The sequence below is a fragment of the Canis aureus genome, chromosome 7, assembly GCF_053574225.1.
Source record: "Canis aureus isolate CA01 chromosome 7, VMU_Caureus_v.1.0, whole genome shotgun sequence".
Classification (NCBI taxonomy): domain Eukaryota; kingdom Metazoa; phylum Chordata; class Mammalia; order Carnivora; family Canidae; genus Canis; species Canis aureus.
The window spans coordinates 49,156,857-49,179,496 of record NC_135617.1 but is presented as its reverse complement, the minus strand read 5'-3'; the positions used below and the strand labels follow the sequence as shown (position 1 = coordinate 49,179,496).

At 37.4% G+C, this 22,640-nt stretch overlaps 1 protein-coding gene across 2 annotated transcripts in view; it reads right to left on the bottom strand.

Moving 5' to 3' along the window:
* Positions 1–22,640, bottom strand: part of COL21A1 (collagen type XXI alpha 1 chain) — a 242,471-nt gene that overhangs the window by 66,579 nt on the left and 153,252 nt on the right. Inside the window, exons 15-17 of one of the 2 annotated variants that reach the window (XM_077903578.1) lie at positions 14,939–15,001; positions 1,516–1,569; positions 1,371–1,424 (exon numbers count right to left, since the gene is read on the bottom strand). In XM_077903578.1, the coding sequence (XP_077759704.1) occupies positions 1,371–1,424; positions 1,516–1,569; positions 14,939–15,001 (171 nt within the window). The remainder of the gene's footprint in view (positions 1–1,370; positions 1,425–1,515; positions 1,570–14,938; positions 15,002–22,640) is intronic. The other variant, XM_077903577.1, reaches the window with a different exon arrangement.

The following is a 22,640-nucleotide window of genomic DNA, read 5'->3' as shown; positions in this document are numbered from 1 at the left end:
CATTTAAAATAGCCAGAGATTTCTCCATGGCTAAAAAGACCCATTACACAGTAGACAAGAGGAGCTTATACTATTCTTCGAGAATTATATCGACTGGTGCTATTGCTCTACATCCTTTAACTCTCCCCCAGGTTATAAAGCTGCCCTGATTCAGTCATATTTTCTGCCTCTTTTCTGATCACTAAATTTCCAATTTGCTCTGGGGACTGCTTTGACCCATGTCATGCCCATGATATATGCCAGCCCATCCCATGCTACATCCCAACTGCAGCCATGATACTTGAACAAAACAATCACTACTTATTTAAGAGAGATTCTGTACCAGGAACCATACTAAATATTTTTCATATATTATTTCACTTAATCCTCACAGTAAACTTATGAAGGAATCACACCATTGCGTCAATGAAAAAAAAATAAGACTCAAAGACATTAAGTAAAATGCCCAAGATCAAATAGTTTGAGTGGCAGAAGCATCATTAGATCTGCCAGAGATCCATCCAGAGATGGTATTTTACCAGCTACAATTTTCTGCAACCAACATGAGCAACTATGAAAACATAAAATGGATACAGGTTAGGATCAGAATTTCTCTGATGTGAATGCAGCACACATTTTAAAAAGGTAATATTTTGCAAGGATTGTAGTTAGAAAACTAGTAGAGGCTTTTATCAGAAGCAAATACCAGAATGCCTTCACAGACCTTAAAATACAACCGTGCTTTTAGCTAACAAATCAACATGGGACCTGAGCAAACACAAATGGGCTTCTTGGACATGGACCAGCTACCAGAGCCAGTAGGCCTTGATGGATTCAGATCCATGGGGAGGTACTAACATAGAGAACATACTTAAAGAACAGGTACTTCAATAGGAAGCTTACCAAATCTCAGAGTTGTAAAAAAAAAAAAAAAGAGAGTCAGCAGTACAAATGTACTCACTGAAGCCCTAAGGCAGAAGTCCATTAAGACTAAGCCAACAGACCACCTGCCAAATGGGTATCCATTATGGAGAGGGACACGTGAGTATGGGGCTACCTGTGGCTAACACCCATTCCATCCACATAGCTCTCTCCCCTCTAAGAAGATACCGCCCCCCCCCATTGCGTAACCACAGGGAGAGAACACAGCATCAGAGCAATGCCAATACCTGTTCCATCTGACAGTGATCATCCAGGGACAACCAATTTTATCTAGTGATAAAAGCACCTTCCATGAACTTTATTAGCCAATGACCACTGACAAATTTCTGAGCCCACAAATCTTGGAATTCACCAAGGTGAACACTATTGAATAAGAGGCATCATAGGTAACATCCTTGGTCTTTGAATGACTAAAGTAACTGGACACATTTTTGTTTATGTGCATTTACCTTTTCACCATCTCTCCCTGGTTCTCCTTTGTAACCTGGTAGTCCTTGAACTCCCTAAATGAAGCACAGAATAAAATTCTGTTAATTATGTTTTTTGATTCACTAGAAATAGTAATTCTACAATGTGTATTTATAAATCACATACTTGTATTCCTGGGGATCCTGGGACACCTGGTGATCCTGCAATTCCCTGATATCCCTAAAGAAAAATAAACACAAAATAATTAGCATTTCATCATACTCAAAAAGAACAGTCCTCCATTTCAGGATTCACTTTTTGAGTGTCTCACACTTAAGACTTCACTTGGTTACTGTTTAAGAAACAAAAATAACAAAGCTTCAAATGCTGAATATGGAATTAATATCCTTCAGTCTTTAGGGAAAAGGTCTTAAATATCTCTAGATTCATAAGAATATCCAGATATGTCAATTAAAAGGGAGGCTTTGGGATGCAAATACAGAGCCAATGTTCACAGCTCCTAAAAAAATGTTTCGCACAAAGAAACATATCCAATATATTCAAGAGAAAAACACCTAAGACTTGGGGATTACACAAGTGTAATACATTTTTAAACAACCTGATTAATGGCCTTTTGAGTTAATCTCTGGAATAAATTAAAACTTGATAAATGCTCTTCTTCAGAGTAAGTCTGTAACAGCCTTTGTTTTGCCCATTTTAGAAAGCTGCTGATGTTAACCCCATGACCATGGCTGTGACATGACTCCCCCACCTCCCAAGGCTGAGCTGTCTGCAGAGGAGAGCGTCTCTTTCATGTCCATGGCTTCTTACACATCCTTCCAGATACTGGACCTTTGGTAAAACAGCCCAACTTCTACAGACAAGGCAAACTATTCTTCACATAGCATATGGCAGTTAAACTCCAAAACAAGCTTGCAGGCCCTGAACTTTTGTCTAGGTTTCTCTAGATCAATGTCAAGTTGACTCGGATACCTGGCACCTGAAAATGCATTTCTCCCTGTTATTTAGATTCCATCTCTCTCGCAATCTTACTGTTTGGATACAGCTTTCTGTTTTCAACAGTATTAAAACAGATCTCATTAGTGTTTCCAATTACATCTTCATTGTTAAATCCAAAAGCTTCATTTCCATGTGGCTATTTATGGCTGGTTTTTGTATTCACCACTTACTTGTCAGCACATTTTAGCTGTAATTTTAGAGAGAGCATAACTCCCTGCTTTCCCACTCCCATTTTCAAATATTCCTTTTACTATTCTTTGCTAGCTCTAATAATACCAACAATAATAATGGTTGTCTCAGCAACATCACTCCTAGATTATGGTTTTTCCCCTTTTATATGCACTTGTATTTCTTATTCTATAAAATGCTCTGTTAGTCTCCAAATGATAGACTATGTAATTTCTATCACCAACCACGATCATTTCCTTCATACCCCATTCAGCTCTTAAGAGTATATCACTCCTCCAGGATATCCCACACAAATTCTGCTACTGAGTTCCTGTTGTCCAATCCTTAAACATTTTGCTTCACAGTGGATGAGTATCATAATGAATTGCTCCACAATCCATACACAACAACCTGTTTCTGGGCAGCCAGTTTCTATGTCCTGGGATGATGTGCCTCCTTGATATGAGAAACCCAGTCCAATCCATTTCTGTATTCCATCATTGAACAGAGCATTCGGCAATTTTTTGTTAACTAAACTTTGGAGAAATTAACCTTCAAGTCATCACACCACAAAGTATGAAAAATCTCTTTCCCTAAGGAATATTGTTATGCTTGTGCTGCTACCAGTAGCAAACTGAAGCTTTTAGTAATGCCATGTGGCTCCTGTTCTTAAGACCAGTCAGAAGAAAGAGGAAAGTCAATCTACACAGTCTAAGTCTTGTATCTCTACTACTCTAATTATCCCTGAATCTCTTTCCTTCAACCACTTTGCAGTCAGATAGGTCTGGAATTAGATTTCAACTCTGTTACCACCGGCACATGCCCAAATGGAGTTAAGTTACTTATAAATGCCACCGCTTAGTATGCCTCCAGGTCCTTCAAAACCTTGTATGCACTCTCTGGATGGTCTGAAAGGATATACAAAAAGGCTACTTTAATTGGGAGAAATAGTAACAGCAATGATTTATACAGTATTTTTCATGTTCCAGACTGAGTGCTTCATATATATTAATTCACTTTACCCTCACAACCACCCTTTAACATAGGTTCTACATTATCCCTATCTGCAGATGAGGAAACCAAGACACATAACATTAAGTAACTTGCCCAAAGATAAATATATATATATAGCTAGTAAGTTGATAAAGCCAGTGGAAATCCCTCTCTCAGAAAATGCTTTATGGTAGAGCAGATCTTATGATTCTAGAATAATTAATCAGATTCAAAAAAGCACATTTTGCCAGGCTACTTTTAAATTCGGAGTGCCCAAAGAAAAGGAATGTTCATATAATTCCTCAAAAGAAAGTTACCATGGAGATTGGCTATTTATCAAAATGGACGGACATCTACAAAGTTTACTATAATGAATTTTTTTTCACATTTTTTCAAAAGTTAAGCCAAATGTTGTATCTGCTTTACTACTTTTTTCACAAAATGAAATATTTTATAGAGCATCAAAAGCTGTTCTCCTCTTCGAAGAAGTTAATATGATCCATTTGTTAGAGGACACATTGCATTTTAACGGATTAAAGCAATGTGGAGATGCCCCAGACTGTGTTCCCAGCTCACCTCTGACTCATAATGTGACCTCAGGCAGAGTGATCAAATCACCAAATCCTGGGAGGCAATTCAATAAAGTGGAAAGACAATGAATTTTGAAATTGGAAGACCTTGGGCTGAATTTTGCTCCTCCCTCTACTTTCTACAGAATTTTAGCTAAGTAATTTTGCTTAGCTAAGCCTCAGTTTCTTACCATAAACCAGGATAACAGTGCCCACTTCACTTCTGAAAAGAAATAAATGGAGTCCTAGGTCAAAATGCCTGGCAGATGGTAGGAACTCAATGTGAGTTCGTTTTTTTTTTTCCTTTTCAGATTCAGTGACTTCTGTACAGAACCATGGAAACACTTCTGCAAAGTGTTATTCTGTAGCCTTAATGGGCACCATTAGCACATGAAGAATGGCAGATCCAGTCATCATCATTTCGATTTAACCCTTTTTCAACATTCATATAGATCTAATGGTAAACATATGAACAAGGTCTCAGTGTATTTTACAATGGCCATGTTTGTTTTGTCTTTGGAGAACTGCTATACAGAAATAATAAACGTTTACCATATGAGAACAAGTTTGATGTGTTTTTTTTAACTTACAATGAGATGCATTCTTAAAAACTTAGTTTTATCAAGAAATTCAAAGATGATTTTAGAAGCTAGTAATTAGTAACAAAATAAATAAAAACCAAAACCACATCCAAGCTGGGGGATCCCAGGGCAAATCACCAGGAGAAATTGGATGAAATTCAGAAAAATTTTGAACTAAAAATCAGGAAAATAAAGGTTAATAGGGAGGAATATTACAGCACAGAACAACTTCCAAGAGGTACAAAAACTAAACACTAGTTGATTCATAGCAGGATACAGTTAAACAAACAAAAAAATGCACTGAAACTGTTAAAATGATAAGCTTTCCATATAGCTGAGTTTTTATTTTTCTGAATACACAAGCTTTATTCTTCTGAATACACAAGCTGGTAGGAGTGTCATTTTCATATGATCTTTGACCAATACTGACATTAATTTTGCCATTTTGCAATTATTAGCAGGTCCAAATACCCACCCTACCCCCATGTGCAAGATTTCTGACAGTAAAGTCTTTTCCATGTTCACAGAAAGTCTCTTTGTAAATGAGTCACTTTTTAGGAAAAAAATATTCTCACTGCCAAATTGTAGGGTTGAAGAATACAGAATCAATTTAATTTTCTTCCATGATTCATAGTTATAATGCTCCAGGAAAGATGTATAGCACTGAAATGAAAATTAAGGAAATAAAATAATCAAATGCACAAGGGCCACAATCTCTTCTGAGCCCAATTCTAATCAGACCACAAATTATACTGCCAATCTCAATATGCAGTGCTTAAGTAGTGAGGAGGATAAAGTAATAGATTTCCTTTATGTACTCTAAACTCTAAAAATGACAATAAAAACCAGAGAAATCATTTTAGGTATCACTCTTCTTTTTGAAATGTAAGATTCTGATTCAAAGTTTATTCTATTACATAATTTTCTTCAAAGTTTTCCAAAATCCCCACAGATACCCTTCAGTACACAGCCAGGGTAACTAAGTAACCAAAATCAAATGTATATTTTTAATGTCCACTGGGGATTCTTCTTGCCATCGGCACATTATATAGCTCCATACAATTAAATCCCAAAAATATTCATAAATCTCTGTCTTTTCATGTATAGCTAATATAGAAATCAGTTTGTTTGCCACCTAATTCAACTGCTAGTCAAGTAGTTTACATGCCTGAACTGACTACTCAAATTACTTGACTAACAGATCCCATTAATATATGTCAAATTACACCTGAGCTAAGTTCCAAGAATGGGGATCCTATGGGAGGTAAAAAGTAGACAATCAGGGAAGCTTTCTGAAACAATAAGCTCCAGGGAACACTAAAGGAAGCATAGTGCAGAAGAGGAAGCCCTTCACTGTGCCATGAAGCATAACAGGATGAGCCACATCCACAGAGACAAAAAAAAAAAAAAAAAAAATAGAGACAGCACAAGGGAAAGCATGCCGTTAAACAAGACTGGAATGGTAGACAACTGGAGACTGTGTGCACAGTTTGTGGGTCTTGTGAAGGATTTTGATCTTTATCCAAACTACTACTACATCAGAGGGCCACACAAGTGACTTGAGAAGCTCACTTGCTACACTGTGGAGATAAATTAGAAGGGGGCAAGAAGAAGCAGGAAGACCATGTGGGAGGTTCCTGCAAAGGATAGATAACGGTAGGTAGAACCCAAATCTGTTCAAGGTGTATTAAATCCAATCTGATGAGTTACAGGATGTGAGGAATCTGAGATAGTAGAACATGCCTGGGTTTCTAGTTGGCAGGTGGTGGCTAACAGATCACTGACAGAGAGGGACTCTAGAAGACAGTATTGTGTATTTGATTGCAAAATATGTAGTAGCACAAAATTTTTTAATGTATTTTTATGGACTAAGATAAACAATTTACATTTGACAATGGGAAGCTATATGCTTCTGCAGGGGGATAAACAGAATTCCTACTCAAATTAAAGCCAACTACATTTAATACAAATGAAATTTAATCTAGATCTAATTCTCCCTCCCTAAAGTAAAAGTGGACCAATATCATCTGCTTTCCTATGATAATTCACCTTGAGCCAAGCACATGAAAGAAAACCACTGCTTACCTCTGACAAGCAATCTCTACAGATAGAGCTTGGTTCTCAGACTCACAGAATTAAATTAAATTTAGGTAAATTACTTCATTCCCTGAGTAATGCTGCACTTAAAGTTATACTAAGCTTATTTCAAAAGGAGAATGTACAACTTTTTAAGGTAACCAATAGCATTTCTTACTTTTCAACTTAAATCTCTAGTCATTATGCTTTCTGTTCAATGGAAGTGACCAATACCAGCAAACCTCAATCCCTACATCTCACTGTTCTGCTATATTTTTTTCCACAGTACTTTCATAATCTATTATTATTGTCTCTCCCTAGTGGAGTGAGACCTTCAAAATGGCAGTTTTTGTCTCTTTTATTTATCGCTATATTTCCTTAACCTAGAACAGTGGCAGGAACATGATAAATACCCAATCAATACCCGGTATACAAATGTATGAAAGAATGAATAAATCAGCAAACAAACATTTAAATGTTTATGGAGTTGAACCAATCACCACTACTGAGGGCTCTAAAAACTACAGTAGAAACCACCCTACATTCACTCAGATTACAATCAAAACAAGACACAATATAAGCATAAACTTTAAAATCACACATACTAGATGTGTCACCAATTTCTTGAAGAATTGAATATACAAATAATATTACTCTATGTCTACACACTTATGATTGTATATACTACCTATAAGATATAAAAGTAAGTAATCTATTTAAGAGGCCCATGAGGAAAACAGGGAGAGATCCATACATGAGATTTACATAAAGGGAGCACTGGAGAAACATGAATTAGCTAGCTGACTGAGCTTTGTGTAGGAAAGCATTACAGAAAACTTTTAAATCACATTTTGTTAGAGAAAAGGAAGATAAACTGGCCAAGTAGAAGATGATTCATCTGAGGCAAATGGTCCATATTTTAGTCTACTGGTGAGACTCTCATGAGGGATGCGTGTGTGCATTTGTGTGTGTTTTATGGTACTGGGAGACAGACAATAAACGTTTTTGCTAAAGGAATCCAAACTGAGGTGAAGTGAGAGCTCAGGTAGAAGCTGTTTTCTCTAGACAAATGTTTCATACACTTCATCATTAAGCCATCTCTTATAATTCTCTTTTCCAAGCTAAATAACAGCCATTCTTTTGGCTTATAACCTCATGTACCCCATTTTCCAGGTCTTAATCTTCATGGCACTCAGCCCCGAATTCCCCACAGCTCTTAAACTGTTGAGTCCACAACCAGCACCATATCCAGTTCAGAGTCTGAAGGAGGAAAACATAAAAACTTGTCTCATGGGTCCTATTGCTCTACCATTAATTATTCACCTCCTGTCAAGCTGACTCTGCAAGCCTGCTAGATTTCTTCCCTTTCTTCCTATTCTCCACCATCATTCTCAACCATTTTATAACAGCATCTCTTGTTCAGGATTACACCTGAGGTTCAATCAGTTCTCCCCCACAGACCTTCTTATGAGTTCTTACTCTCTCCCCCATTTCTCTCTTCTAAATGAAATCCAAATCCTACAAATCCCTAAAGTATAGTATGCTAAACCAAATCTAACACTTCAGAAGTGGGACTGTCATCTTTCTTAATATAATTGTTATATATTTACTAACAATGCCAAAAATTGCATCAGCTTTTCAGACAGCGCCATTTACAAATGCTGGTCCCTTTTCACCAAAGTTAAATTTAAATAACATGTCCCAGACAACTATGAGCCATACGCTTTGTTGGATTGAATTTCCCTATTTTAGGATAGCCATTCTCCAAGTTCACTAAATCTTTTTGGATCTCCATGTACCCCAAGTGCCAAAATAAATTCCAACAGTGAAATCAAGAATTAAAAATTCTTAAAAATTATAATAAAGTAAATGAACAGAGTAGTGCTAAAAAAAAAAAGAACACTGGAAGAAATAACAAAACATTTAATTGTGAAAAAATTTTACATTGCTAAAAATTAAAAACAAAACTATACACCAAATAAATAACTAGAAGAAACATTTGTAACATATGTGTCAAAAGATTAATTCTCTTAATGCATAGGAAGCTCTTACTAATCATCAACCTGCAAAATACTACCACTCCTAGAGAAAACGCGTAAAGGAAAAGAAAGGACACTTTACAAAAAGGGAACTCACTCTGGATGTCGGATTTCTGTATTCAACTATCACTTAAACTTTCTACTTGAACAGGGGCCCCTGACTGGCTCAGTCAGTGAAGTATGTGACCTTGATCTTGAGGTTGTGGATTCAAGCCCCATATAGGGTGCAGAGATTACTTAAAAATAAAAAGAATCTTTTAAAAAATTCTACTTTTCATCTGACAAAAATTTAACATATATCCTAAAGCAAACTTTTGATTTCCCTTGCCCAAGTTTTTCTTTCCATCCTTTCACATCTCACTAGAGTCTCCTTTGACTTCTCTCCTACAAACTCATGTAGTATATATCATCAAATCCTGTCAGCGATAATTTCAAGATACCCCACCCCCACCCCGAAAGTCAGTAAGCTCTCTTCACCTCACTACTTACCATCCTGATATTAGCTGCCATCATTTTGCTCCTAGGTTATTATTCCAAGAGCCTCCAGACTGATCTTGGTTTTTGCCCTCACTGACCTAAACTCTATTCTAAACTCAGAAGTTAAATTTTTAATTTTTAAAAAAATAAGTTATATCACATTAATCCTTTACTCAAGACCCCTCAGTGGCTCCTGAGTTCACTCCAACTAAAAGCCAAAGTCATCACAATGGCCTAAAGAACTCTACTCAATCTCCCCTCTTTTCTCCCTCCTATCTACACAGCTTCATCTCCTACTAACATGCTCCACCCTCTCTGTTTGTGGTTTGATAAAATCATGTAACTTTGAAATTCCCCATCTGTGCTATCACTTCTGTAAGATTTAACCCTCCTAAGAAGTCTAGGCATGCTCTGGAATCTCTAGACTAGACAGGGGTACACTGAGGAGGGCAGGGACAAAGAGGAGTACTGCATCATGGACTATGGCCCATTGACCAATCTACTCTTCTCTCTATGGGTAGCAGTGTGGTATCAGTCTCCCTAGGTCAACTAAGGCCAATGATACAGAAAACTACCTCCAAAATCTGACAGGTTTAATCTAGCCTATCTTTCTCTTTTAGTAAATACAATAGCTTTCATGGAATCTTAGAAAATTAGCACTGGAGAGAATGTGGGCCTCATCTGGCACCATCTCTCATTTTCCAGACAAAGAAACTGAGACCCACAAAAGCAAAACAACTTTTAAAAGCAATGCTCTGCATGGGCAGAACAACCCCAGTTCTCTCCGACAACCAGCTAGGGTTTTGGTTCCAGTAAAGTACTTTAGTTCATAAAGAGTAATTAAATAATGACAGAAAACAGAAACAAGCACTACAAAAATATAAACTTCTACAAAATCATAAAATAGTCTATTATATGTTTTCATATATGGCCTTCATTTTAAAAAAAAATCAATGTTATAGAGTATGATGCCTTTATTAATAATACTTTTCCAAATTACCTAGTGGGATATATAAATATTTCCCCTGCTTCTCTTTCTATAATGATAGAATAGTGAAACAGTAATACGCTCAGACAGTGCTGATAGAAATCATTTAGCTGATAGACAAATGAGAAAGGAGAGGAAGAATTTGAAAATAGCTCTTTAATTTTGTTTGAAGGCATTTTCCTTATGAAAATTAGTATTTCTCCAGAGTGGAATAATTTCCTATTTAAAGCTTCAGTTGACTTGGCCTGGTTATAATGTGAAAGAGATTCAAACTGCTTATTGAAGGGGATTGCACAGAACCAAATCCAAACAAAGCAGAATTCCCTTCGAATTGTTCCATCCAAGTTTCCTTGGTCCAGATGGCTTCAATCGCCAGCCAGAGACTCCACCCACACCTTCCCACTCCCGCTGTGCACTGGCCCTGGACACATGCTAATGACCCTCAGCTGTTCTGGCTCCTAGACTCACTTTCTCTTCCTGCCTGGCCACCCAACCTCCTATCTCCTACAGAGAGAAAGAAACAGAGGGAAAGAGAGACATTTAGGAAAAGAGTCATACCTTTGGGTAAATAGGATTTGCATTAGTGAATCAGTTTCTTATTGCTGCTGTAACAAACTATCCCAAACATAATGGCTTACAACAATATATACTTATATTCTGGAGGTCAGAAATCCAACCTGCTTTTAGGGACCTAAATTCATGATGTCAGTGGGGCTGCATTCCTTCTAAAGGTTCTAGAGGAAGATGTGTTCCTTCCACTTCCACCAGCTTCTGGATGCTGATAATATGCCTTGGCTCATGGCCACCTCATCCTGATCTCTGCTTCTGTCATCACGCCTCCTCCTCTGACTTGGACACTCCTGCCTCCCTGCTGTAAGGATCCTTGTGATTATGCTGGGCCACTCAGATAAATTTCTGCCTGCATCTCAAGATTCTTGATTTAATCATATACACAAAGTTCCTAATCTAACATATTCACAGGTCTTAAGATTAGGACGTGGACATTATGATGTTTGTTCTTTCTCTCACATCATATAGTACCCAATATCATCTAACATCTAATATCAGGTACTACATAGCTATTCCTATGTCTATACATAAAATCACACACACAAACACATATACATGTACGGAATAGGATGAGATAACAAGTCCATTATAGCTGAAATAAGAGTCATAGAGTAATACCCATGATTACTGTATCAGGCTTATTACAACTAATTTATAGTACTTTGTTCATGGCAAAATATTTAAAAAGAAGGAAAAAAAAAAGCAAACTAGAAATGATGGCCTATGAAGGGCTTGCTCACCACTCACCTCCATATACTGCCCAGGACTTTTCACCACAGAAAAAAACAAAAGCCTAATTTAGTAGTACCATCAGAGGAGCTCTATGTCCTTATGGGGTGCCAGCAGATGACATTTCAGTATATCAAGTGTATCTGCTTTGGAGTAGGACAGTCTCCTAGCTGCCAATAACAGACAAAGCAGGTCTCAGGAAAGAAGTCTTCAGGAAGAGGAGGGTACATGGTTATAAAACTCCTCCCACCCACTGTGATCAGGAGAAAACTTACACAGGGCCTGGGGTAGTGTTCAGTAGGAGGAAGGAGGTGCAGTGAGGGAATGCGACCAAGTCACAAGGCACTTTAAAGTAAGAAAAGGATGGGATGTAAGGAACCACAAGGAAAATGTTGGCATGCAACAGGAGTTAAGGATAATAGCAAAGATGTTAGATTTAGAACCTCTTTGCTTCATTCAATTCAAATAGAAGCAGTCTGATAAATTTTTCATCTTTTCTCCCACAAATCACTACCTGGCCACTTCTGTACTTATCGGCTTGGCCTACTCCACATAAAGGTTCAACTGTCCATACTGTACCAATGTCCTCCCATCTACCTAAGGATTTTCTTCCTGCAAATATCCCTTATCTCCCAAATCAGTGATTTTTTTCTCCTTCTGCCTCATTTTCATCATAAAACATGTTGTAACATATCCAATCTTTTAAAAGACCTTTTTATTCCACATCCTAAATATGCAATTGCTCCATTTATCTGATCCTCATTCTACCCTTCTGAAAAAGCTTCTATATTCAGTCATCATTTTATCTCACACTCTCTCTTGAGCCCATTTCAATTCAGCTTTTGTACCCACCCTCCCTAATCCCCATTTATCAAGAGCCTCCCTACCTCCATATAGCAAATCCAATGTTCTAGGCATAGAGCTCACTTTTCTCAACATCTTAGCAACAATGACACAATTGAGCACTCCCTTCTTGAAATGCTTTCTTCACCTGGCTTTCAGGATGCCACTCTCTCCTGGTTTTCCTCCCACTTCACCAGTCTTTCTTTCCCAATTTCCTTGGCTGCATCATTGCCCTTTTTTCCCTCTAAAGACAGCCCAAGGTTTGGTCTACTGCCCCCTTCCTCTCTCCATTTGTCTGTGGTCCACTCTCTAAATGATCTCATCCACTCTGGTGGCTTCGGAAAGATAAATCTACATTGCTAACAAGTCCCAACTGTGTATTTTCATTCTCAAACACATCCCTGAACTCAAGATTCCTCTCTCCAGCATCCTAGGAAACAAGACATACTCCCCCCACTGCTGCCTGGCTCAGTGTGCTGTTCACACAAAGATCCTCCAAGTCTTCCCTGATTCACGCCTCACATCTAATTTGACACCAATTCTGACCAGCTTTACATTAAAAAAATAATCCAGAATATGACCACATATCTTCCCTTTTACCATATAGCCCTAGTCCAAGCCATGTTTATTTCTTCTTTAGAACCCTGAAATAGGGATGCCAGGTGGCTCAGTGGTTGAGCATCTGCCTTTGGCTCAGGTCGTGATCCTGGGGTCCTGGGACTGAGTACCACAATGGATTCCCCTCTGCCTGCTTCTCCCTCTAGGTCTCTCATAAATAAATAAAATCTTTAAAAAAAAAAAACCTGAAATAACCTCCCACATGATCTCCTGCTTCCACTTTTGCCCTACATAATCTACTCTCCACTTGGTATTTGTCTTTATCTTTCTAAAATATAACCCAAGTCAAGTCACTTCCTATCTCAAAATTCCCAAATGCATTGCCATGTAGAATGTACATGGAGAATGCAGTCAGGTGGGTCAGTTGAGCAGCACTGCCCCAATCACGCAGCAGCTCCTTAGCTCTCTACAGCTTTGGTCATCATCTTGCAACCTCTGCAGGCTCCCTTCTTTGACAGTCTCTCTCTAGAGAGGTTCATCTGTATATTTAACCCTTTTCCCACACAACACTGGTATAAAAGGCCGCAGCACATCACTACTTCTTCAAAAGTTGGCTGTATTTTCGAATTAAATTTGTCAGCAAACCTCTCTCAGAGACTAACAAGCTCTTGTATTGTGATGGTTGGGGTACTGATGGTTTAACATTGGGCTGTGTTTCCCTCATTCTTTAAACGTTACTGGCTCACAATACAAACCTTCCCATCCTTCACGGCAAGAGATTAATGTCTCATGATAAAGAAAATCTCTTAGAGGCACCTGGGTGATTCAGTCAGTTAAGTATCCAACTCTTGATTTCAGCTCAGATCATGATCCCAGGATTGTGAGATCAAGCCCTGTGTCTGGCTCCATGCTGGGTATGGAGCTTGCTTAAGATTCTCTCCCTCCGTCAGCACCCCTTCACTTTCCCTCTTAAAAAAGGAGTCTCTTAGAAAATACTTTTTTGGTGACAATTATTTAACATTTAAAGTCAAATTCCTAATGTTTATTTACTTTTATGAACATGTTGAGAACTGAACTACCTGAAAATATCTGCCTAGAATGCTTTAAGTGCATTTGCTTTAAGTTTTCTTAATTCAAAAATGTTCCTAAATTTCTCTTGAAACTTAGAGTATATTATTTTTTTCAGATTATAAGTATATTCTAGTGCATATATATCCTTAAGAAATATCTCTTTTAAAAAGATTTTTAACTTGAAAACTTCCACAGATGTGAAGGGAAAAGATAAAAGATTTCTGAACCTAGCTATTCATTGATACTTACTGGACTTTTTAAATGTAACAAAGATGCATGCAATTTTCAAGTATTGCACCTATGAAGTGACTAGAATGCTGATTCTGTTGACCAAGCCAGGCTTAACGTTCCTCTCCGCTTAACTAAGCTTCAGGCAGGCTTCTTCCTGATTCTCAGCCCCTGTCTGTCTCCCTTTTCTTATTTACTCTAGATAATTTGTAATTATAAATTCTTTCTCTGACCCTTTGAGTGGCAAATCTTTTTAAAAGCTTCTTATCAGTTTTACAACTAGCATGGAATGTCTTTCTCAAGGACCTAGGAGCCATCTCTTTGAAATATAATCATCTAGAAAGTCAAGTACCCAGATCTTCCAGTCTCTGTGGGATGGCAGTACCCTAACTTTGATGATTGCCAACTAGCAAATACAGATGGCCTACTCACAGAGCAAAACATCTGCCAAAGTCAGGGTAACTCAATTTGCTCCATCCCATTTATCAACTGGCTAAAGTCCTCCAGTACTTTTCCACTAGCTCATCCCAACACTCAAGGGCTCTCCCTTTTCTTTGTTACAGTGGTAGAGTTCAATTTCTCTCCCTATTACAGTAGTCTTAAGTAAAGTCTTCCTTGCCTATTTAACTTTGCCCAGTGCAATTTCTACTTTGACATCATAATCCCAGTACTGGAGATGACTAAGCTTTCAGTACTCACAGGCTTACCATCTTGACCAGATTGTCCAGGGTAGCCAGGGTTCCCAGGCTGTCCAGGTTCACCCTAGAAAGGAAAAGAACTTCTCAATACAAAACCAACCACACTGCTGTTGTCAGAGCCCTTTTAAGTTTCAAGCCAATTCCATTATTTGTAGCTCTTTGTATTTTTTAAAAACAAAACAAAAAACAGACATCCCAAAATAGGGTTAGAAAAATAATTGCATATTTTAAATGCCCACATTACCAAATAAAGGCTTTTTCTTATGTAAAATTTTCAATGATTTATCTCTGTGAGCATACCAGGTATAACAAGTTCTTTTCACCAATGAAAATGTCAGTACAGGATACATTTTTAGAATTCTGAAGAAACTAAAGTGTTACAGCAAATACGGTCTCAGTGATAGCCATCTTTCCTTCATAACTCTATTCTATTTAGATTTAATTCTACTTTAAATGTTAAACTACCAATATCAATGACCTATGATATAATAATTCAATTTTCAATTATCTCTTTAAAAAAAAAAAAAAAGTCCACAGGCTATACGATCTTACACATAGGACTCAAGTTTAAACCTGCATAATGGTCATTTCTTTTAGTCCAATGTGTCTCTTTGACTATATTTATAACCTTATTTTAATGTTAAAAATCTTAAATCTAAATATTTATATGAGAGAGAGGCCCAAACCAAACAACTTTGCCCAACTTCCATAGTCCTTGAACACATGTAATACCTAAGAAATGAACAAATGACCCTTGCCTCCACAAACCAAGGATATCCAAAGAACGTTATTCCATGACATGACAATGAGCCCAGGCACAATCTATGGAATTCTAGTATGTTGCCCAATGGCCAGTACTGACCATTTGGATGGTTACTACCCATGAAAAAAGCAATGAAAGCAACATTATTTGTGAGGTGAGGGTTTTGTATAATTTAATTATAAAACTACTTCACAATTAATATCATATTAATCTATTGCTGAGTCCACAAGAGCCATATGGGACATCTTGCTTAAAAACCTGAAGTCTCAGTGATCAGTATCAGTAAACTTCTGCACAGAGACCAGGCAACTTATTTCAGCTCAATAATTCATTATTTATATCAAGAAATTATTCACACAGGACCCCAAAAATTGTAAGTTAACTGAATACCAATACTAAGTGTACTTTCACAGAGCCAAATTTGCAGGTCTGAAATACTACCTCAGGCGACTGGCTAGAGAGATTAGTTCCTGAAACATAAAATGGAAAATAGAAAGAACTATGTGAACTCCATTAAGTGGCCAATGAAGGAGGGATGGGCTTTTTACTTAGGAGCTGTCCAAGAGACATAGCATGAGGAAAGGCTGAGAAGAATGGAAATGTCATTTTTAAAAGAGATGAAGAATAACTGTAAATCCAGAGAGAAAAATAATGCTGAAACATGTCATGTCTCGCTGAAGATACGGAATTTATAATCTTAACCTAAGAACTTCCACTGTTAGCCTGGCATTAAGGAGTAACATTCTGGTTCTCAAGGCAGAGTTTTTTTGAGAGGATCACTTTAATCTCTAGCCTCTCTGCCATCCTTTATCCATGTTCAAATTAGACTTGCTATCTTTCAACAAATTCTATCACTTTTTTTTCCTCCTGGCAAGAAGTTTTTCTTCCTTTTCCAATAAAGAATCAATTACTCCTTTTTTCCTGGATGCCTTTTTCTCTTGAAACGCTAGAGCAGCTCCTATCACTGATCTTTTATTAAGTAGAGTTTTCTCAGTTTTGCCTTAATTTATCTTCATTTATCATTTGGACTGAGATTTCCTGAAAACAGGGTCTTTATATTCTCTTTTTTAGGGGATGAGGAAGGCTGACAATGCTGGGTACAAGCAGGGATTCAATAAATATTTGCCAACTGATTTATTTTAAATCAAATTTCCTGCTAGTGACCCCCTTTACTTGCAAAGTATTAATTATCAGCAAAACCTAGGATATCAAAAGGATCTGAGAGGGTTTATCCTCTATTATGATATTATGATTATGAGATGGTTTATCCTCTATTATGCTGGAATTACACCTTTGGTACAAGATACAAGGTTTGTGTTTTAACACTGCATAAAAGTAGGAAATGTTGAGCCGGCGGGATCAGGGGGGATCAGGAGGCACCAACAAAATGGTGGTGGATCCTCCACCTTGTTACCCCCACCTCAGAACTTTCCCACCACCAGCAGACCACCCAAGGACACATCATCAGGGGGAGACAGGACCTATGCTGGAAACCTGAACCACACCTTACCCAGATCCCATATAAGGGCATAAGCAGTTATCACCCCATACAGACACAACCCCTTACCCCTCCCCACTTAAAAAGCTCACAGGTACTCCCTTTGGGGCGACTTCTCTGCCCGACTTCCCACTTTCTCCCTCCCCTGCAGGCCGTAGAACCTCGCCTGAGAGTGAGGGTGCATCCCATTAAAAGCTTGCCTCCACCAATTTTTGCCTGGCCTCTCTATTTCATTTCACTACCAATCAGATTAAACCTGATAGAAAACATATTAACAACATTTTAAATAAATAAAAACTAAGTTTCCAAGACAGAAAAAATCACACACAAGATAAATCCAATGTGACTTCAAAAGGATCGTTACACTGGTGAACAGGCTCAAGAGGGAAAATAATATCTTTTGCAGGTTCTATTATTGCTGGTAGATGTTACTGGTTATTTTGACTATTGTCCTACTAATTTGCAAAAACTCAGGAAGGTTTGATGTTGTTTCCATACAATTGGGAAAATAAAGTAAGACACTAATTTTGGAGAGAAGACCAATCAAAATAAAAATTCAATGTGTATTACTGTGATAAAAGCTAATGCTCATGTCCACAATAGCCAAACTGTGGAAGGAGCCTTGGTGTCCATCGAAAGATGAATGGATAAAGAAGATGTGGTCTGTGTATACAATGGAATATTACTCAGCCATTAGAAATGACAAATACCCACCATTTGCTTCAACGTGGATGGAACTGGAGGGTATTATGCTGAGTGAAGTCAGTCAGTTGGAGAAGAACAAACATTATATGGTCTCATTCGTTTGGGGAATATAAAAAATAGTGAAAGGGAATAAAGGGGAAAGGAGAAAAAATGAGTGGGAAATATCAGAGAGGGCGACAAAACATGAGAGACTCCTAACTCTGGGAAACGAACAAGGGGTGGTGGAAGGGGAGGTGGGCGGGGGGATGGGGTGACTGGGTGACAGGCACTGAGAGGGGCACTTGACGGGATGAGCACTGGGTGTTATATGTTGGCAAATCAAACTCCAATAAAAAATATACAAAAAAATAAAAAATAAAAAAAAGCTAATGCTCAATCTTTATCGTTTATTGTATGCTAAGCACTGCCATAAAAGATTTACATATGCTAAATTACTTAATTCTCATAATAATCCCAGGCAGAATTTTATTATTCCCATTTTTTTATATAGGAAGAATGAGGCCCCTATATAGGAAAACTGAGGCCCAGAAGGTTAGGTCACTTGCTCAAGGTCCCACAGCAGTAGTGGAGATGGCACTTGAACTCAGCCAATTCAGTTCCAGAGTCCACGCTCCTGCACACTACAACCCTACCCACATTAAAATGCATATACTGATTAGAACCAGACCTGGGGACTGTTAGCAAATTTAACAGAGAAAACAATTTCCAAATACATTAAATGAGACATAGGCCCTATTATTGTACAACTGTGACTAAATTCCCAATCCACTTTCTGCTAATTTAGTTGAAACATTTCCATATTTTGAATTTTAAAAAACTATGTGTTCAGCCGAAAAGCAATACTTACTTATGTTGAATTGAACTCATGCCACAGGATTTTTGAGTTGTTGACAGCAGTGGAAATGTCATGGACTAAGCTGAAACATCTCTGAATATGGCCTCTCAAGTAGTGTAAATATGAATAATCAGAGTAAGAAACATTTGTGCTTGCAAGAGCAAGCTAATATCTGCAATTGCTCATCTGAAACAAATGTCTTTGGAACTCTCCAGCTAAGCCCAATTCCCAAGTGTTCAAGCCCTCTTCTCAAAACTCCTTGTGCTTCATGCTACCCTCTGCAGGAGTAACTGACCTAAAACCTATTCTTAGGTCTTGCCTAAACACAACCTCTTCCCTCCCTCAAAATTCAAACACCCACTCTCTCAGGCTAGAAGGAATCCACTTAGTCTGGGAAAATTAACATAAAAATGTGAATGCCCAGGGGCCCCTGAAATTTTCCAAAGGCTTTTGTATTTAACCAGAGGTTACTTTGATAGCCTGAATGAATCTCTAATGGTAGTATCTTGAGGGTGAAGCAAAGGACATCAACAGAGATACAGTTGCAGAGAGAGTGGCATTTCAGAGAAAAGGATTAGAAAGAAATTGTTCCTTCTGGGACGCCTGTGTGGCTCAGTGGTTAAGCATCTGCCTTCAGCTCAAGACGTGATCCTGGAGTCCCAGAATCCAGTCCCACATCAGGCTCCCTGCATGAAGCCTGCTTCTCCCTCTGCCTATGTATCTGCCTGTCTCTCATTGTACCTCTCATGAATAAATAAAATCTTTAAAAAAATAGAAATTGTTTCTTCCTAAAAAAAGAAAAATGCCTTCTTTCCACTTCTGAAATAAAAGATCTAACACCAAGGTTAGAATAAATGTGAGTAGCTTGTTTCCACAAATGTTCCTAGGATGACTAAAGTGGGGGAAGAAGCTGCCATTTGCCAGCAAAGGTCTTTTGAAAGGGGAGTTGGTAAACTGGGGATTGCCTGGATCTTGCATGTCACAACAAAGGCATCCCATATAGGTTAATTGGAAAGAGAGGTGAATCTTATTTTTTCTATGATTTCATGATTCATTAAATAAAAAAACCATTACCATTAAGCACTGTGTCAGACACTGGAAACCCAAAGGAGAACTTAATTTGTATTAACCATTGTGAAGTGCGTGCATATAAAATTACTCCAACAGATTTATTAATTTGATCACTCCCTCTGTTTGACATTAAGGATACAAAATGAATTAACTATTCTTCAAGGAACTCACAATCCAGGAATTAATATTTTTTTTTTCTATGCTTATTGTAGAGTTACAATGCCATGTTAAGTCTATGTATAGGATAACATCATTAACTTGACCTCGTTTTCCCATAGGGTTGTCACATCTTTTGGAAACAGAGAATTTTAAACCAATTATTTTATTTTTGAATAAGCTCTGACCCAACCATCCATAGGAATTTCTCCTGTTTCAGTCTGAGGACTTGACTCTCAGCTCCCAGATCTTTATTTCTGGCTAATAGGAAGACTAGATCTGTTCTTCCCAGGTAACTCTTTTTGATGGACATCCGCAAAACTTTCCAGAGAACGTCTAATAAAAATGGCCAATAAATCTCAGTTGGATCTATAGGAAAATTGCTTCATCTGTTTTAGTTTCAGTTCTGTTAATCTAATTAAAACCCTGTTAATTCCCCAAGCCAGAGATTCTCTAAAGGAAATAAAACTCAGAGGGTTGCTAGGGATTCTGTTTTTCACATAAAGGTCCCTGATGTGGGTAAGGAACCACCTCCAGGGGAAAGAGCACTAAAAAGATGGAAGAGTGTGTGTGTGTTCCTGTCCTCTGGCCAGATTTTCTGAAGAAAATGGAAAGCAGATCAAGAAGGCACGCCAATTTGAAGATTGGTGGAAAACTGCAATTTCACTTAAAGTGGTAGGTGGCAATAGCATGAGATTATGACTAAGAAAAGAAAATGAGGAACACATTAAACTTGGAAATACTGGGTATCAGAAGCCTTAATCAGATAAGACAAAGGGTGTGCTTAAAATCTGCTGTAGGAACATACATGAACATACAAGACACCTAACAGACCACTAATAAAGGTTCAGAAAACATCAGAGGTATCTGATGCCTCACAAAAGTGGACAGCCCTTTAGAGACCCTGGGGTGGCCTGAACTTCCTTGGGAGTCAGAAAAGCACTGGGGCCTTTGAGAAATCAGACATTATGCAAATTTGATTTCTGTATTATATCTCTCACAGATTAAATCATTTTATGTATAATATTCCAAGTTGAATAAGCTATATATATATGTGTGTGTGTGTGTGTGTGTGTGTGTGTGTGCATGTGTGTATATGTTTTAAAAAGAAGTCTGCTGGTAGATCATACCAAGTTGTTTTACAAGGTATATTCTCCTAGGAGTATCCTATCCTAAAGGTATTTCTTCTCCTTTATGTAAAAGCACCCAAAATAACATGTAATTACTTTATAAAGAACAAAGAACACCTGGATTAACTTTCCTAAATGCAATCTAAAAATAGTTTATAAGAGTAAATTGATTATAATATACTAAAGTCAAATTCTAAGCCAAATAGATTTACTGCAAATTAAATAGTGAATGTACACTTTTATTTCTTAAATTACATTTCTTTCTTGATTTTGATGCTAAGTCTGAAACAGGCCATGAGCTATCACATAAAAATGGACAGAAGAAACATGAATGAAAGGTAGGAAGAAATAAATTATCTTAGATGAGCAGTTTAAAAGCTAAAATTTTCATAGTGACTGAAACACTAAGGAAATTCCATCTAAATGAACTTTATAACTCATATTTCAAAATTCATGTTAACAAAAATTAATAATTTTTGCTTGGTCACCTCAAGCAATAAATGATTATGTAAAATACTCTTTTTGGTTAGGACATCATACCTGCTTCCAAGTTAGACATTATTTTTATTTAAGTGATATTTTAAGGTAGTATTAAATGAATAAGATTTAGGGGCACCCCAGGTGGCTTGGTCGGTTAAGTGAATGACTTGATTTTGGCTCAGGTCATGATCTCAGGGTCATGAGATCAAGTCCTATGATGGGCTGAGTGCTCTAGCATGGAGCCTGCTTAAGATTTTCTCTCTCCCTCTCCCTTCCCCACCACTATCCTGGCTCATGCGTACTCTCTCTCTCTCTCTCTCAAATAAATCAGTCAAAAAAATCATTTAAAAAAATGAACAAGATTCATGTATAGTAGACAAATCACTTAACATCTCAGTATCAGGCTGGATCTAAGTGACTCCACAATAAGTATCAATTTAAAAACAGTCATTCATATTTAATGGCATAGAAACATATTCAGACTATTTCATTATATACCAAGTAACTAGTTATAAAATGGTATGCACACCATGGTTCCAATCATATAAAAATGTATACACAAATATGTAAATGTTTATATACACACACCCACAAAATATATACATACAAATTAATCTATGCAACTGGAACATGTACACATATGAACATGACTAACGAACATACTCCCCAAAGTAATTATTACATGATTAAGTACAATTAAAAAATATATATGCCTTTATCTTTAGAATTAGACTTCAAAAATAACATTGAAGTCAACTTTAATATTTCTACTTTATTTTTCTATCTGAAAATCATTTTGATAAATTAAGGATTTAGAACATATCTCAACAAACACGGTTTCTTCATCTGTTACAAGGTTGTAAGGAAGTATCTTTCTGGGAATCTGGCAGCAATGTTTGGGGGAAAAAACAGACAAACCAGAAAAGGAACTAATAACACTCTCTCACTTTACTGTGGGCCAGGGGTGTCAGTTCTAGGTTCAAAGGCAAGTACAGAATGGAATACACTTTAAAAAAAAATCACTAAAACTCAGCTTTTAAACTATTCTAAGGCATCATGTAGAAA